Source organism: Acomys russatus, chromosome 24 (assembly GCF_903995435.1).
Source record: "Acomys russatus chromosome 24, mAcoRus1.1, whole genome shotgun sequence".
In the NCBI taxonomy this organism is placed as follows: Eukaryota; Metazoa; Chordata; class Mammalia; order Rodentia; family Muridae; genus Acomys; species Acomys russatus.
This window is the reverse complement of record NC_067160.1, coordinates 17,162,780-17,181,357: the sequence shown is the minus strand read 5'-3', so window position 1 is coordinate 17,181,357 and position 18,578 is coordinate 17,162,780. Positions and strand designations below refer to the sequence as shown.

At 45.3% G+C, this 18,578-nt stretch overlaps 1 protein-coding gene across 1 annotated transcript in view; it reads right to left on the bottom strand.

Annotated features, from left to right (window-relative positions):
* Positions 1-18,217, bottom strand: part of Lrp2 (LDL receptor related protein 2) — a 157,258-nt gene extending 139,041 nt beyond the window's left edge. The window contains exon 1 of the mRNA XM_051166627.1: positions 17,953-18,217. Within this exon, the coding sequence (XP_051022584.1) occupies positions 17,953-18,031 (79 nt within the window). The 5' untranslated portion in view covers positions 18,032-18,217. The remainder of the gene's footprint in view (positions 1-17,952) is intronic.
* Between the last annotated feature and the right edge of the window lie 361 nt (positions 18,218-18,578).

Here is an 18,578-nt window from a genome sequence, read left to right as displayed (position 1 = left end):
GAAATCCTGTCTCAAAAAATGGGAAAAAAAAAAAGCTGCTTTTTCCCCCTCAGCAGTTTCTATGGATAGAGAATTTGACAGGTGGCTTCTACATTTCAAAAGCCCACAGCACGGAGGCTCCTCGGCAGCACTGACCCAACCAGGAACTGGTCAAATGTGAATAATTTGGCACCAGGTTCCCTGTGGGGCCCAAACGTTGACTAAACGCTCACCAGGCACAAGTAGCTCTTGCATGTTCACAACGATCTTTAAATAGTCCCAAGAGGCAGAAATTAGAACCGACATTTGTACAGTTGAGGAAGCTGGGGTTCAGAGGTCTAGTGACGCTCGGGAATGCATCTGGAAAGCAACTCTGAGCTAAGTCTCCAAGTCACAGGCTATGTCCCAAACAGGAGAGAAAGTTAGGCCCCAGATTTACTCAGTCCATAATACACCTGAGATTAGGGATCTTTAAGTGGGAGAGGATGACTGGGAGTGGCATGGCCAGGGAACTTCTAAAATCATAGAAAAGCCCAAAGTTTTAAAGCTTTAAAGTTCTTAGCAAGAACCTCAAACTTAGCTCCCTGGCTTCACCCCATCCCCACCAGGCAGGCCATGTGTGGACGTGCATATGCATGTGTATGGATGCCAGCCTGGCGAGGGGTGTGCGGGTAGTGGGCAGAGACCCACAACAGGCATCTGCTTCAATTGTTCTCTCCCTTAGGTTGTGAGACAGGAACTCACTGACGGACTAGGCTGCCTGGCAGCAAGCCTAGGGATCCTCCTAATCTGTCTCACAGTGGCCAAGCTGTACTCGAAGCCTGAAGCAAGCTACCATCAATAGCTTTGAGAAAACCATGGGGATGCTCTTTTTTATAAAGTGGAAGAGATTTTAGGATAAATATTTACAACTCGACTTATTTTTTCCCGACACAGCTCTAAATGATTTATATCATCTGTCCTAGGCTGCAAATCACCTATTCAAGCCTTTCAGAAAGATGCATGGTGTTTTCAAGGACACAGTATACACTCTCGTAATACTCTGGCTCACATTTAATTTGGAGACTAGGACATCTGTCATTTAATGTCTGGCCCAGTGATATAGCCTTGTGGTCATATCACTATAGAAGCTGAAAGGAGAATTTAGCTGTGTTATTTGTGTATTTTTAAAACATAATTGAACGTGGTCAATATAGGTCAATAGGCTTGGGTGTTCTTTCAATGGTAGGGCAACTTGCCTTAGCATGTTCTTGGCCCTGTATTCATTTTCTACAATTGTACATTGGCCTTGCTAGGCATGGTGGACACATGCCTGTAAGCCAATAACCCCAGAACCTGTGACATAGGAGCAGAAGAGCCAGAAATTCAGGGTCATCTCCTGCTATATAGTGAGTTTGAGGCTAACTTGGGCTATATGAGACCCCGTCTAAATGTATAGATATGTCCTTTTAAATGGGTCACAAGGTGTCCTCTAAAGTTTACTCTTAGAGTTGATAAGATGGTTCAGTGAGTGAAGGCACCTGCCAATGAGTTCAATCTTTAGAATTCACATGGTGAAAGGAGAGACCCAAGTCCCACAAACTGTTCTCTCTGCCCTCCATACTCATGTCACATGCTGTGGCAAACAGAGAGAGAGAGAGAGAGAGAGAGAGAGAGAGAGAGAGAGAGAAATTGGTTTAAGTTTAGTCTAGCCAAGAATCAAACCCCATTTCATTTATTACATCTCTAATGTGGTTTTGACAAAGGAAACAACTTTAAATGAGTGCGCCCAGAAGTCTGTCTTACAACATTCTATGCCATCTGTGTCTCCCTAGTGTCACCATGAAGGAGCTGACTTAAGATGAAGGAGCAAGGTCACTTAAGCCTGGCTTTTCCTTGAAACCATCTTCTAGTAAAAGTCATCCTGGTGTGTCCTTCTCAAACTAAAACCAGCTAGAGCATTCACATTATTAAGGCACGTCCAGCAGACTGCGCATGACACAAGAAAGAGACCATCTCTGATCCGCCATCAGTAAAATAACTCAGAGAAGAACCTTTCATCTTAAGTGTACAATTTACTGATTCGGTAACTTATTTACAAAACCGATGGAAATTGTTAACAGGGAGTTAATTGATTTAAGTCACCTGATTACCACAGTTAATTAACCACAGTAACTTAACCGGCTTTGAAAACATCAACTAATCATTTCCCAGGTGTCAGGGAGTAATTCCTTGAATAAAAATATCCTCTCTCTTTTTCAAGGGAGACTCTTGAGTGTTTTCTTTTCAGATCCCAGTGTAACAACGTGCAAGATCTTTTTCTTAATGTGGCTATATTGAAAGGGCTTCCATCTCTCCATGGCTGCCCTCCCCCACCCTTCCATTATAATAAAGGAAATCCAGCCGTTCAACTTTACCAACCATGTCATTTTGAATTACTTCAAAAACCAGCAGAGAACACTTCTTGAATAAAAATGAACAAATGAAAGCCAATTGAGACTTTCATCTAGGAAAGTGAATTTTCCAGAAAAAAAAAAAAAAAGAAAAGAAATATTTCATTTGCTGGGACCAGTTAGAAGGGGATAGCACAAAGGAATTGGGGCAGGGGTTGAACTGTCTTAATCCCAACAGTGGTGTTACACTAATATATACATATATTAATATTTATAGAGAAAGGGGTTGGGTATTTCTCAATGGCAGAGCACATACTCAGCATGCAGGGGTCTGTCTAGTCTACTCACAAATGATTACAGTAATGTACACACAAACAATTTGGCCTATGTTAACATACCCAAAGCCTACTGCTATCCAACCTGTAAAATTGTATTCGTTTTCACAAATATGAAAATTAAGGTTAGTGGGGTATGGTGGTACACAGCTTTAATTCTAGCACAGAGACAGGCAGCTCTGAGTCTGAGGACAACCTGGTCAACAGCCATGGCTATGTAGCTAGAGTCTGTCTCAAAGGATCAACCACAGTCTCTCGTCCCTGCCACAGAGGCGGGTGAGCTTGGGGCTGAACCGCTGGCAGTGGCGCACTCAGGAGGCAGAGACTGGCAGACTTGTGAGTTTGTGGTCAGCCTGGTCTATAAAGTAAGTTCCAGGACAGCCAAGGTTACATAGAGAAACAAAACGAAAGAAAGAAAGAAAGAAAGAAAGAAAGAAAGAAAGAAAGAAAGAAAAAGGGTTGTGAGCTAAGAAAACAAGCAATGTTACAAGGGCAATCAGAAATATAGCCCATGTGGTTCCCTATCTCTCTAGTGCTCAATGAATGATTCCATCATTTCTAAATAAGAGTCAGCTGCCTTTGATCCACCCGTGTGCATGTGAAGCAGGAAGCCCCTGGTGGAGGGCGTGAGAAGTCACACTTAGACCCCCTACAGAGTTCTGGGGATTGAATAAAAGCCCATCTCTGGTATCTTTCTTGTTCCTTTATCACATCAAAATGCCTGAGAAATAACTGTAGATTACAAGAGGATTTTGCTCCAGGCATCCCCCCCTGCCCCGCCTTCCTCCCCCACCCCAACCCCACCCCCGCCCCTGCTAGCTCCTTTCTTTGGTTCTTGCAGGGAAGTGGCGTACACTGTGCCTTCTTCTTAATAGCTTGAGTCCCTCATGGGGCCACATTCTCTTGTCTGCACTGCTGGGTTTAATCATTTACAGCAAGAAGCATCAAGCCTTCAATTTTTAAGCCGCACATTTTGTTTTTCCCCAGAACCCTCCGCTTCCATTGATTGCTTAGCAAATTCCTTCAACACTTCACTGAACCAAATATTAGGGAAGAAGTAAATTTTTATGCCAAAAGTGTACTAGAAAAAAAAAAAAAGTCAGAATTCTAGTACATAAAAAATTAACCTCTTAGCAACGGACTTGAAGCCAGTCTTAGTAGTACATAGTGCCCAAGAGGGTGACACAGGAGAAATTCAAGCCCAGCTTGCGTAGTAAGACCCTGCCAAAACCAAAACAAGACAAACAAGTAGCAATCAACGCGTGAAGAGCGTGTACTAACTTGTTAAATTTTTTTTTTATTATATGTTAACTTAAAAGAAAAAAATTTCAGAGCTGGAGAGATGGCTCAGTGGTTAAGAGCACCGCCTGCTCTTCCAGAGGTCTTGAGTTCAATTCCCAGCAACCACATGGTGCTCACAACCATCTATAATTTATTATGATACCTTCTTCCTGGCATGTAGGTGTACTTGCAGATAGAGCACTCATATACATAAAAATAAATAAATAAATAAATCTTTAACTAAAAAAAAAAAAGGGCTGGGCGTGGTGGCACATGCCTTTAATCCCAGCACTTGGCAGGCAGAGGCTGGTGGATCGCTGTGAGTTCGAGGCCAGCCTGGTCTACAAAGCCAAGACTACACAGAGAAACCCTGTCTCGAAAAACCAAAAAAAAAAGTTTCTTTTTGTTGTATTTTTCTATTTATTGAGTGGGTGGGTAGGTGGGTGTGGCATAGCCTATGTCAAAGGACAACTTGGTTCTTTCTGTCCTCCTACCATGTGTGTAGGTTCCCAGGGATCAAACATAGGTGATCAAAGTTGTCTTAACCCCACGAACAGTCTTGCTTTCCAGATAAATAGCTTTCTAGCAGCAGTAATCATTGTAGTCTGGAAAAATAGCTGCCTGCATCTACTCCCCAACCCAAAAGCCTCTTCTTAAACTTACAACCACTGATTCATCCTAACAGATTTTTCCTGTTTGTTTGACAGATGGAATTTTTGTCTTTTGTTGTTGTTGTTGTTCTTTTGTTGGTTTTTTTTTTGTTTTGTTTTGGTTTGGTTTGGTTTGGTTTTTTCGAGACAGGGTTTCTCTGTGTACCCTTGGCTATCCTGGACTCACTTTGTAGACCAGGCTGGCCTCGAACTCACAGCGATCCGCCTGCCTCTGCCTCCCCAGTGCTGGGATTACAGGCGTGCGCCACCACACCCGGCTCTGTTGTTCTTTTGTTATTTGTTTTAGAAAGGATCTTATGCCCAGCATAGTGGAACACGTCTTTAATCAGATGGCTGTAAGATGGAGGGCAGCCTGGTCTACAAAGAAAGTCCACAAAACAGCCAAGGCTACACAGAGAAACCCTGTCTTGGGGTGGGGGCGGGAGGATCTTACTCAAGCAGCCTAGACTGTCCTCAGACTCAAAGCAGGTGTGACCTGCCGTATCCAGCTATAGCTTTTTCTAACAATCCTATTTCAGTTGAGCTAAGTATGGGAGGAAAGCCATGCTATAAGGTAAAATATTCCATTTTAGCATCTGCTTAACTGTTGAAACAGGAACTCTTTTTTAAAGATAGCTTAACTCCCAACACTCAGGAGGCAGAAACAGGCGGATCTCTGAGTTGGAGGCCAGGATAGTCAATGCTGTTACAAAGAAACCCTGTCTCGAAAAACCAAAAAAAATAAATAAAAAATAAAGGCACCTTAAGGACATGTAATAAAACAGAGGGGGGCGGGGAGAGGGAGACAGAGACAGAGAGACAGAGAGAATTGACTTCCTTTTTAAGATTCCCTCTCACCTTCTGGCATCTTCTACTACCTTTCTTTTATCTCTTTAAAAAAAAAAAAAAACAAAACCAACTTTGGAGTTTTCTTCTTAGTACACAGGGAAACAATGTCCCACTCTGAAGAATTAGCTCTAGTGATGACAGAACAGACATAGTAAGAAATGCGTTGGGAGAAAAAAACCTTTACACATACCCATAGGCTCCATCTCCCCTGACCTGACCGAGAGCAGCCTCCTCCTGGATGCAGAGAGACTCGCCGCTCATTTGATCACTCATCTCTTCTAAAACTTCAAATAACAGAGTTTAGGGATTTCTCATCACTATTATGTTATCACTCCATCCTTAACCTGAAATTAGGACAGACCTCCCAGATTAGGTTAAAATGCCCTGAAGTGGGGGGAGGGGGGGGAGCACATAGTGATGGAGAAAACAGGTCTCCTAGGTAACAAAGCAGGAGCTAGAGAAACTCAGCAGACAGAATACCTACCTAGCATGGGAGGGATCCTGGGTCAGAGGGGAAATGTACCCCACCCCCAATATCAAGGATATGTGTCAGAGGAATCTGCGCATCTTATAGCTCCTGGTTCCATTGCCCCGAATATGGCAAAGTCACCATCAGCTCATGGAATATGCATGAGGGGACTGCTAAAAGTAGAACAAGCATGTCCAAAGGTTAAGCTGCCCAGACACCAGTCTCTGAAATGAGGTCACCTAATCACACTACAAGTGAGGGTTTGTCTGTCTCAGGCACAGACCTGTCTCCCAATGTCTCCTCCTTTCTCTTATCCTCTAGAAACACGCAAGTACCCAGAAGGCACTTAAAAATCCGGTCATTATAAGGAAGCTCATCTTCTCAGCTTCTTTACTTACATATGCATGTGACTCAGTCATCCCCCTGCCTCCAACCTATTTTTATGTATGTAGACGCCAGAGGTCAGCCTGGAGAGCCATTTACCCTGGGCCTTGCCACCTGCTAGTTAGCCTAAACTGGATGCGCTCTCTGTCTGTGTCTGTCTGTCTGTCTGTCTGCCTGTCTCTCTCTCTCTCTCTCTCTCTCTCTCTCTCTCTCTCTCTCTCTCTCTCTCTCTCTCTCTCTCACTCTCACTCTCCTTCTCCAATGCTGGAATAATGCACCCAGCTTTTCCATAAACTCATGCTTTTACCAACTGAACCATTTCCCCAACGCTTGACTAGAAAGTCCGTGACCACAGACAAATAGCCTTGCCCTTTATTGGCAGCCTGGGACCCTTTCATCAAGCCTATTTTTCCTTCATCCATCAGAAAGCACAGACTCATGGGAGTTCTGACTGGGCACTCAGAGGGTCTTCCCTCTTCAGCCAGCTGCCTCCTGGCGTTGGGAAACCATTCCCCTCTTCAGAGAGGGCCTTTTGTCTCAGCTGCTGTTTTCACTGTACCATGGTCCCAGACAGCTTTCTTTTGTGCTCTGTTTAAATACAGAATGACAGTCCACTAACAGAACAGGCAAAGACTTTGGCTTATCTTTTTTGTACACGCTACTGTATCAAATGTGTAATAAAAATGGCAGAATGACCCATTGTGTATGTACAGAGGAATTCTCACAGGATAACTATGGTTCTGGGTGAAAGTTTCAAAAGGAATGAAGATGCAGCCACTCTCAAACGCCCTGGGGTTACCAGTGGGTGGAGTGGAGGGTGCAGGGGTTCATAAGGAGAGAAACACTGTTGCTAAGCCACTTGCTTTGATTAAGACAACAATTTTCTTTTTTCTCCCCCACAACCCCCATCTAAAAAGAGACTCTAAGATATTAAGGGCTGGCAAAACCAGTTTCGAAGGTCCCACCCCTTTTTAGATCTGGAGGTTGAATCCCAAGCCTTTGTGCATGGCAGCCAGCTCTTCCACTGAGCTATAACACACACAGGGTTAACTCACTTTGTAGACCAGGCTGGCCTTGAACTCACAGCAATTGGCCTGCCTCCGCCTCCCCAGTGCTGGGATTAAAGGCGTGCGCCACCCAGCTCTACTCTGAGGTGTTTTTTTAAAATAGGATTTCACTGTAGTGTAGAACAAGCTGGAATACAAGGCAATCTTCCTGTCTCCAGCTCCAGATGCTGCCCTTACAGGCGTGAGTTCATATCTGGTTAAAATGACTTTGAGACAGGTTCTTTTTAAATTGCCCAAGCTGACCTCAAATTTGCAATCCTCTTGCCTCAGGCTCCAGAGTAGCTGGGATTACTGATATTTGTGCCACCATGCGCAGCTGTTGAGGGTGCCCACTCTTAATATCTATCCAATGGGTTTCCATGCATGCATTCATTTGACTTTATCTGCCCTGTTGGGGAGCCTATGGCTAAAATAATAAACAGGAAAAAAAAGAAAGAAAGAAAGAAAGAAAAACCAACAAAAAATAAATAAATAAATAAATAAATAAAAGAAAAACCAACAACAACAACAAAGGAAACCCATCAGCAAAGATTCAGCAGACATTTAGTTTGAACTGGGGTCAGCCTGGGCTACAGGTGGGAAGGAGCAGTTGGACAATACAAGAGAGCAGAGGAGAGGAGAGGGGAGGAAAACCAAAGGTGGTATCAGACAATAGCTGAAGAGAAAGAAAATGATCTGGAGCTTGGAATTGCTTGGAACTTAGTGCATAGGACTTTCTTCCAGAGCACAGACAGGCTACGCACGCTGAAGGAAGCAGCAGTGGCCGTCATACAAACCTGTGGCATTCTCTCCCTACTTTCACACTTACTAAGAGCAGAGTCAGGCAGACATGAACTCTGGTGCCCCATGCTTTACCACTTCCCCTTGGTGGGGAAGCCTAGTGGCACTCAGAGAACAGGCTACCAAGGATAAGCAGGCTACCAAGATGAGACTTGATAGGCTGTGACCATATAAGGGGGGAGGATGTCCCCCTCAGTCACAGAGACAGGGGAGGGGAATAGGGTGAAATCGAAAGCGGGAGGGATGGAGGAATGGGAAGATACAAGGGATGGGATAACGATTGAGATGTAATCTGAATAAATTAATTAAATTAAAATTTAAAAGAACTTTTAAAAAAAAACAACAGACAGAGTCAGGTAACTACAAGGCCCAGGCACACACACATAAAGTTAAAATCACCATCGAAGCTGGTAGGGTCAGAGGTTTGAGGTCAGGGAAAAACAGGTTAGGAAATGAGTCTTAAACCTGAGATTCACTTCCCGACTTCAGTTTTGGGTTGCGCTGTGTGATTCTCCTGCCAAGTTCAGACAAGGAGAAGCAGGTGTGGAGAACTTGTTTAACCAGGATTGGGGTTTTTGCAGAGCAAGATAAAGAAGGCCGAGCTGCCGAGAGTGTACGAAGGACGTGACTTGAACAATGATTCTGAAATCAGATTGAGGAAGTGGATGAGTGAGAGGTCTGAAGGACAAGGGAGAGGTGGTGAGATCGGCAATCACAGGATACGAAGAAAATGGGCCGCCACTGCAACCGCGGGAACAGAAGGCTGCTCCATCACATATTCTGAGATAAACCCTGACTCCGCTGGGCTCGACTGGGGATTCTGAGCTAAAGCCTGACTTCAGTGGAAGGGAACAGAAAACCTTTCACAGCTGTTTATCTTTTTAAAGTGGCAAGGGCTTCCAGGTGACCAGGGAAAAGGAATCACAAAGACAGACAGGAAAACAGCAACCAAGGTTTAGGATCTGTCATGCCGTCCAGCAAAGGGGCAGGGATGAGGCCAGTACTCCACCGCACCTCGGATGCAAAAGAACGCCTTTGCTTGTAGCTCACTCAGAGTGGAAGAATGGGGTTCACAGAGTGGAGTGAATTGCAATGGGAAAAGATTTACAGTGCAAGAAAGGTCATCTCTGTGTCTCAGTTCAAAACCTGCAAAACGAGAGGGATTCCCCATAACAGCTGTTCTTTTCTCTGTGTGGCCTTGGCTGTCCTGGACCCTCTTTGTAGACCAGGCTGGCCTCGAACTCACAGCGATCCACCTGCCTCTGCCACCACGCCCAGCATAACAGCTGTTCTTAACAGCTTAAATTGTCTGAACCCGGCCGGGTGGTGGTGCACGCCTGTAATGCCAGGACTTGAGAGGCAGAGGCAGGTGGATCTCTGTGAGTTTGAGGCCAGCCTGGTCTACAAAGTAAGTACAGGATAGCCAAGACTACACAGAGAAACCCTGTCTCAAAACAAATAAACAAACAAAGAAAGAAAAAAACATATGGAAGCCTGGCATGGTGCCCCATGCCTATTACTCCAGACTTGGGAGGTAGAGGCAAGAGTTCCAGGAGTTCAGGGCCATCCTGGGCTACATGAGACATTGTCTCCAAAAGCAATAGGGGAAATAAAGGCATAACTAAAGCAAAGCGTTGGTGCCTCACACCTATAAACCCACAACTGAAAGTCAAGAATCCAACACTAGGCTTGGCTACATCCAAGAGCTAAGAGGGAAAAAGGGAGAAGAATGAAGGAAGAAAAGAGCAAGGAAAGATGAGAAAGGGGAGAGAAAGATGGAGGGAAGGAAGGAAGGAAGGAAGGAAGGAAGGAAGGAAGGAAGGGGCACTGAAACCTTCCAGGTGGCATTTCCCCAGACTTTTCAAGAATGCATGTAACCCCATTTGCTCTGGCAACCATATTACAACCACAGGAAAACTCACTGGAAACCAGCCTAATGCTGGAGAAGAACAGAGTGAAGAAGAGCACAAAGAAAAGGGATGGGCGTCCTGCCGAACCCTCACCCAAACTCCTCTCAGCTCAGGGCTGTTTACATCCGGGAGCCAGGAAAGGCTCTGTTGTCTTAGCCAGGGTGGGTTGGGTTTTCTGCTGCTTGTTTCTTTAAACAAAAAGTGTTCTCCACACCCCTGCCCACATCAGAATTAAAACAGTGTAGAGGTCCACACTAGCTGCTCCTCTTCCCCCACTAGTAAGGTTAAAATACAGCCAATATTGACATATCCCAGACAAAATATACCCAGTCTTAAATTCAAATGTATCATCAAGCCTAGGAGTTCCCACCTGCAGGAGTGCCAAGAGGTCAAGGCAAGCCTGAGTGGGCTACATAATGGGTTCCTAACCAGCCTGGTTACAGGATGAAAGCCTGTCCCAAAAAGACCAAAAAGTAGTTGGGTATAGTAATATACATCTATAATCCCAGCACGTGGCAAGTAAAGGCAAAAAGGATCCAGAGTTCAAGGCTAGCCTGGGCTAATGTCGGCTCCTTAAAAACAGTTGTTGGGGCTGGAGAGATGGCTCAGTGGTTAAGAGCACTGATTGCTTTCCCAGCAACCACACGATGCTCACAACCATCTATAATGAGATCTGGTGCCCTCTTCTGGCCTGCAGTTATATATGCAGGCATATATATGTACACATAATAAATAAATAATAAATAAAAATTTTTTTTAATGTTGATTAGGGTTGCTGCACATCTTTAATCTCAGCATCCAAGAGGCAGAGGACTCCCGGTCTACATGGTGAGTTTCAGGACAGCTAGCACCTCATAGAGAGACTGTCTCAAAATGTTTAAGTCAGAGGTATTTAAGGACATGAAATTTTTTTTTCAGCTTTTACTCAGAAAAAAAAAAGATCCTTGTTAATGAAATAAAAAAAATCACAGACTTGGGCCCAAAGTACATGCAAGTGCTTGATCCTTATAAGATGTTTTTATATAAGGACCCAAAACTCGAGTCTAACAAGATTGTAGTTATTCTCCATCTTTTTCAGGTTTCAGCACCCACTGGACCCAAAGAGGTGCATGCATTGCCACTTGCTACACATCAGCAGTAAGTGATAAAATAAAAGCTTATTTACAAAGTTAGGAGGAATCATTGCATCACCCTGGCTGACAGTACAACTGCTTGAAAGTTATTGCTCACAAACTGGGATCCTAGAGATCTGTAGACAATAAACAAGCCATCATATCCATGATAACAGTAGCTTGACTTTTCAATGCACAGAATGGCAATTACAGTTTTTTTTTTTTTTCTTTCATTCATTTCTTACTAGGAATTTTGGGCATTTGCTTGGTTGAATCGTTGCTTGGTTTTTTTCTCTGTGTATCAAGCCCTGGTGTCCTGGATTCAACCAGGCTGGCCTCGAACTCACAAAGGTCTGCCTGTCTCTGCCTCCCTAATGCTGGAATGTGCCACCATGCCCAGCTTCTCAGTGTTTCTTATAACTCTGGGGTCCAGTGTGGTCTGAGGACTAATGACCAAACACTGAGATTTTAAAGTTAATACTGCATATAGTGTTATTGTCATTTTCTGGGAGAGATGTGAGTTTTATCGCTATCCTTTTAAATCATAGGTGACCATTGCACTTCAGAAATGAGAATGTCTCCATGTTTTTCACATCTGCTATAGAAATAAGATTCAAGCCAAGTGTGGCAGCACACACCTTTAGTCCCAGCACTTGGGAGACAGAAGTAAATAGATCTCTGTGAGTTCAAAGCCAGCCTGGTCTGAGTCCAGGACAGCCAGGGCTCTGTTACACAGAGAAACCCTGTCATGGAAACATAAGCACACAAACAAAAGATTTAAAGACTAACAAAGTTACCATCAACCAGTGAATCGAGTGCATTATTTGAGATGTAATATGAATAAATTAATAAAATAAAAGTAAAAAGAAAAGAAAAGTGGAGCTGGGGTTGTGGCTCTGTGGTAGAGTACTTGTCTGACACACATGAGCCTATAGACTTAAGCTACAGCAGAGTACAGTACAGTACAGTAGGGCCACGGTACAATGATAATAAAATTGCAATAAAGGTAGCAACATGATTCCAGGAACATAGCATGTTTCTAATATTGCTCTCCTTTCAACTCATTAAGGTAGCCTGGGACTGCCAGCTCTTGAGAAATCCCCATATGCCTTTCAAATCTGTCTTCACATACGAAATGAAAACAGCATCACTTACCAGTTTTGTCTGATACGGTATGCTATCTGATTTTCAGCTCAGCCTGTGTTCACCATTCTTTTCACAGCCTTTCCCCGATTTCCCTGAGGCCCATGCCTTGTCTGAAAAGTCTGGGACCAAGTATGTGGCAGATCCCAACCAATAGGAACACTTCTACTCCTGAGTAAGGTAATTAATTTGTTTAATAAGCTAACAAGCGAGCAAAACCATTGAAATGCAACTGAAACTTTTGCTAACAATCAAGTTTTCTACTGTCATCCTATGGATATGGCACAATAGGATATAGCTCCAAAGCCAGTAAGTCATTTTACACTAAGGGAACATGTCTGAAAACAGATTGACGGCAGGATCAGAAGATTGAAAACAAAACTGGTCTGACAGAATGAGTATTTTATAGTAGATTGAACTAAATGAAATTGCCAGTGTTTGGTTATTTTTGTCAAGATAAATGGAAACCTAATAAAAATTATACAAATATATTTTTCATTTAAGGATTTCAACTAATTTCCTTGGCTTCAGTTGATTTAACATAGGTTTCTATCATCAATACAATTATTGAATAATATGTAAAGTCATTATTGCCAGGCAAAGTTAGATGTTTTATTGATTTGTCTTGGTAGTGAACCAAGCATAAGGCATTGGGCATGCTACACCAGTGTTCTACCATTTAGCTGCAAAAGTCAAATGCTAGTAAACATTTTTGATGATGGACACTGCCTATAAGCTATTTCCAACTCATTGAATAATTTACTCTATACAACCATTCTCACTCTGTAGATCAGACTGCCCTCAGATCTGCTTGCCTCTGCAGGCTGATCTATGTGAGTCTGGGGCCAGCCTGATCTACAAAGTGAGTCCAGGACAGCCAGTGCTGTTACACAGAGAAACCCTGTCTCGAGAAAACAAAGAACAAAAAACAAAAGAAAAAAAAAAGTCAACCGTCAGCATTCTTAAGGTACTTGTCTAGAGACAGTGAATAACCAAAGCCTAATCATTACCTTGCCTGGTAACCAGGGCCTAAAAATTACCTTGTCTAAGTCCAAACCTCAGGCTACAGTACAAAACCCAGAGCTTCAGGAATGTGCATTGATGGCACAAGAATTTTAATGATGGGCTGGTCGGTGGTGCACATGCCTTTCATCCCAGCACTTGGGAGGCAGAGGCAGCCTGGTCTACAAAAGGAGTTCGGGACAGCCAGGACTACAAGAGAAAGCCTGTCTCAAAAAGCCAAAAAATAAAAATTTAGAACACGAACCTGAAAACATGTTGGGCACTGTTGTGGTATCAGTCGTGGACCAAGCTAAAAGCTCAAGTCCTGAGGGCTTTCTTATCTACGAATCAATTCCTCTTAGGCTTGACAACCATCCATGGCAGGGGGTAGATACCCCTTTGGGGGAATCAAATGACCCTTTGGAGGGGTCACGTGTCAGATATCTATATTATAGCAGTAGCAAAGTACAGTAATAAAGCAGCAATGGCAACAATTGTATGGTTGTGGGAGTCACCACACCGAGAGGAATTGCACTAGGGCCAGAAGCATCAAGGGAGATTGAGAACCACTGCTCTATGGCCTCTTTGGCACTTCCAATCTCGTTAAAGTTTGCCAAGGTCATTTACTTACTATTCTTTCCTTCATCTGATAAGTGTGGGTCACCTGAAAAGAATTGAAAAGTCCCAACCGAAGAGGGTGGGGACATCTACAAAAGGAGATAAGCAAAGGGAAACAGACTCCATCTGGGTTCTATCACAGACTACCTGCCCTTAGGCCAGAAACTTAACCCCTATCCTTTCAGTCTCTTGAGGATCTCCCTCCCCCGTGCTGGGGTAACCGCCACCCCTCTGTATGCAACACTACAGACTTAGAAACCTAAAGTTCCCTCTGGCTACAACCTTTCCCATCAAATCAAGATAGTTGAAAAGAGTTGAGACAACCTGCATGTAGGCCTGGATGCCTTTGCGACTTCAACAGTGACTCCCACTCTTTCACCTTTGATGCTGGGGCTGGTATGGCTCTCAATGACAACTTTGCAAAGCTCATATCCTGGTATGACAATGAATTTGGCTACAGCAACAGTGTGGTAGACCTCATTGCCTACATGGCTTCCAAGGAGTAAGAAGCCCTGGACTCCCCAACCCCAGCAAGGACAGGAGAGCAAAAGAGAGGCCCTCGGCTGCTGAGGAGTTCCTGTTCCTACTCTGCTCCTGACACTGAGCATCTCCCCTCACAGTTTCCATCCTAGACCCCAGAATAATGGGAGGGGCCCAGGGAGCCCTACTCTCTTGAATACCATCAATAAAGTTCACTGCACCTAAAAAAGAAAAAAAAAAAGAAAAGAGTTGAGGCAGAACTTCATTATAAGCAGAAAGGAATTTTCAAGCAGAGAAATAGAAGGCCTCCCTGAAGTAAAGACAACATCAAAGAAGGCTCCAGAATGTTGCCTCCTTGTTACAGGTCCACTTAAGGTGAGATCATCACAAAAGTTCTTATTGTTAAAGACGTAGCCAAATTATGTTGGATTAAAGAATTTAAGTTTCAGGTGGCTAGTGGATTCTTGTTTGGTTTCTCAGGTTTTGTTTTGTTTTGTTTTTCGAGACAGGGTTTCTCTGTGTAGCCTTAGCTGTCCTGTACTTGCTTTGTAGACCAGGCTGGCCTCGAACTCACAGAGATCCACCTGCCTCTGCTTCCCCAGTGCTGGGATTAAGGAGAGTGCCACCACACCCAGCCAGCTAGTAGATTCTTTAAAAAGAAAGAAAGAAAAAAAAAATCACTTCAAAATACATTCTAAGATCTAGGAACTCCTAGTGGAAATGTGTAAGACTTTGCCTGACCAGCTGGGCAGTGGTGGCACACGCCTCCAGCACTCAGGAGGCAGAGACAGGCAGATCGCTGTGAGTTCGAGGCCAGCCTGGTCTACAAAGTGAGTCCAGGACAGCCAGGGCTGTTACACAGAGAAACCTTGTCTCAAAAAAAAAAAAAAAAAAAAAAAAAAACTTTGACCAAATGGCTTATCAAGTAAAACTGCTTGCCAAGCCTGACCACTTGAGCGGGATTCTGGGACCCGCATTATCCTCCACAGGCACATTATGGCATGTGCACTCACACTCACACACACACACACACACACACACACACACATACTCACACACACATGACAAACAGATCTTTCTTTTGTGGGGGGGCGGTTTCAAGACAGGGTTTCTCTGTGTAGCCTTGGCCATCCTGGACTCACTTTGTAGACCAGGCTGGCCTCGAACTCACAGCGATCCGCCTGCCTCTGCCTCCCGAGTGCTGGGATTAAAGGCGTGCGCCACCATGCCCGGCCAGATCTTTCTTTGTATATCTGGAAAAGTTGATAAATATAATTAAGAATAGTCACTAGTTTATTTTCACTGTAAATAGCCTTTATACTGGGCTAAGTATTTTACATAATTTACCTTCTTGTGGTCATAAATCTGAGAAGTTATTTTACTGTATCAACTTTGCAGTTGAAAACCTGGGTGCTTTGCCAGGTACGGCAGTGCACTCTTTAATCCTGACTCAAATATGAAGACTGAGAACGCAGAGACTTGGGTTCTAGTTTAGAACCCTGAAGAACACCAAGGTGGTGGTGCACACCTTTAATCCCAGCACTCAGGGGACTGAGGCAGGCAGATCTGAGTTCCAGGGCCACCTAATCTCCAGAGCAAGCTCCAGGACTGCCAGGGCTTCAGAGAAACCAGGTCTCAAAAAAAAAGTAAAATAAATAAAAAGCATGAACACATGTCATATGTATGTGTGAGTCCTCAGCCATGTGTTAGGTGTATTGTGCTTCATCTGCTAAAACCTTGCGGAATGCTTCCTGGCTTTTTTTATATTACACATGGATAATAACTCAGGGAAATCTAAGAACACGGTATTTGTTGACTAAACCACCAATGCATGTTCGGGTGGTAAAGTGACATAGGCACAAGAATCTAAGCAAACTTTCCTTCCAGACAGGGACAAAAACGTGCACTGAACCACGGGCTATATTTAGCGCATGATACATAACCCTAAGCGCTGCGAACTCTTCAGTACCTCACACACACAACAACAGTAAATCCCTTTTCTGTGTTTCCAATACTTTAGAGAGATGTTCAAAGGAAGAACTGTTTAGACCTCTCTTCTTGCCACCCACCCCTCCTTTTCGGAAGATTTTTGCAAGCCTGATGAATTTATTTGGCGCTTCCAAACTTCCCAGAAGTCTGAGATGGGTGCCGCTCAGAGTTGCTGTATAATTACTTACTTGATTCCCTCTAAGGAGCTTACGCTAAGAATTGAGGAAAGAAAGCAGATTAACCATTTGAATACATGCCACGGCCCATCCACAGGCCCTCCCCTCTCTCCTCTATAAATGGGGGCTTCCACAGTCCTCACCCATCAACCCCAATATGTGATCTAGGGAAATCAATGTATTGCTTTGACTAATCCTGCAACAATAGGGGTTTCATTTTTATTGTAGGGCAATTAAGTTGTCCGACGGGAAGGAGCGGGAGGGGAAAGGGGGACTGGCCCATCCCCACAGACAGATTAGTCCCTGCAGTGGCAGCCTCGTCCGCTCTGTCTGTCTGGTGGTCGGTCACACGCAGCTTGGAGCTGCTACCTAGCAACGAAAGCCAGGGAGAGAGCTCGCGGGTTTCTCTCTCTCTCCCTCTCTCTCCCTCTCTCTCTCTCTCTCTCTCTCTCTCTCTCTCTCTCTCTCTCTCTCCTCACTTTTTCTCCCGTCCTCCCTCTGCCCTCTGCCCTCTCCATTCCTTTTAACTTCTCTCTCTCTCTCTCTCTCTCTCTCTCTCTCTCTCTCTCTCTCTCTCTTTCAACGCTTTTTTAATTCTAAACTCTAAATAACTTTCCCCATTCCCTCTGCTGCTTCGGGGAAGGAGAAAAGGTAAAAAGACTAACTCCCAGACAACTTGAAAAAGTTTGTAGCCACACTGGAAACTTTCTGCATTCCAGCCCCAAAACTCAGGCTCAGCAAACCAGCTCCATTCATCAACACAAAAGCACTCGCTCCGGGTAGGAAAGGAAAAGCCTTCAAGAAAGTATTCTAGTGTAACAGCCACTCTCTGCCAATCCCACCTCCCAGTCTTATCTGGGCTCGTAAACGAGCGGTTATCATGAGATGCGGTCTCATGGGGGTCACCGAGGGACGGAGTTTCGCCACTGATGGAAGGAGGCTGGGGCTGGCGGCCGGGAGCGCGCGATGGAATTGGATCTCCCGCGCCGGCCGGACGCTGCAGGTGGAAAGCTGCGCTGGGAAGCTGCGTGGAGGACCGCCCCGCCCCAGCCAGAAGAAATCTGTAGACACACGCGGGAGACCCTCATTCTCCAGGTTCCAGCCTAAAATGTGTTTGGAATCGGGACTAATTCCCGTGGGAACAAAGGCACGATTGCAGTGGGGTGAGCTGTCACCGAAGCCAATGCGACCGCGTTCCTCAGCCAGTAGAAAAGCGGCTCTGCGTTCGTCACTCCCTGGGGTCACCGGAGCGCTCAACCGGAGCAGCTCCGCAGCCATCTACCCTCGCCCGTCTCCCCACTGCAGCGCCTAGAGTGGACGGCGCTGAGCGCGTAGTTGGGGCAGGTGGCCGCTTACCTTGGCCACTAACTGCCTCTGGGCAGGCAGCGACCGCCAACAGCAGTATCCATGCAGCTGCCGCTGCTCCGCGCTCCATTCCGGAGACAGCCCCCGGCCTCGCCGTTCCTTCCCCGGGAGGTGGGCGCAAGTCGCAGCCGGCACAGGCAGTTACTGTACTTGCGAACGTGGGTCTTGCTCAGCACCTCCGCTGGCCCCTAGAGGCGGAAAGCCGGCCCCGATGTCTGAGGCATCCCGTTTTGTACCCGCGCCAGTCCCCACCCTCCAGACAGTATATAAAGCCCTTTAGACCAGACCGCCCCGGAACTAGCATGCGGGAATCCAGTGGGCCAGGCCCCCTGCTGCCTGGCCCGCCCTCTGCACTTTGCAGCGCTGGGAGGAGTGGGCACTCGAACACTTGCGCGATAGCACATGTACACTCCACACGCGCGCACGCTTCTGCACGCTCTCATCTAGGAGCACACGCTCTGGGCATACACACTGACGGCTTCACACGCTGGAGAGCGCAGACCTTTCACTTGCACAAGCACGCACATTCCACGGTCATTTTCAATCGCTGCTACTCACACCGGAGCAAGCGCTTGCCCCTGCCACTCTGAGGGATGGCTAGACAGGCAACGAAAAAA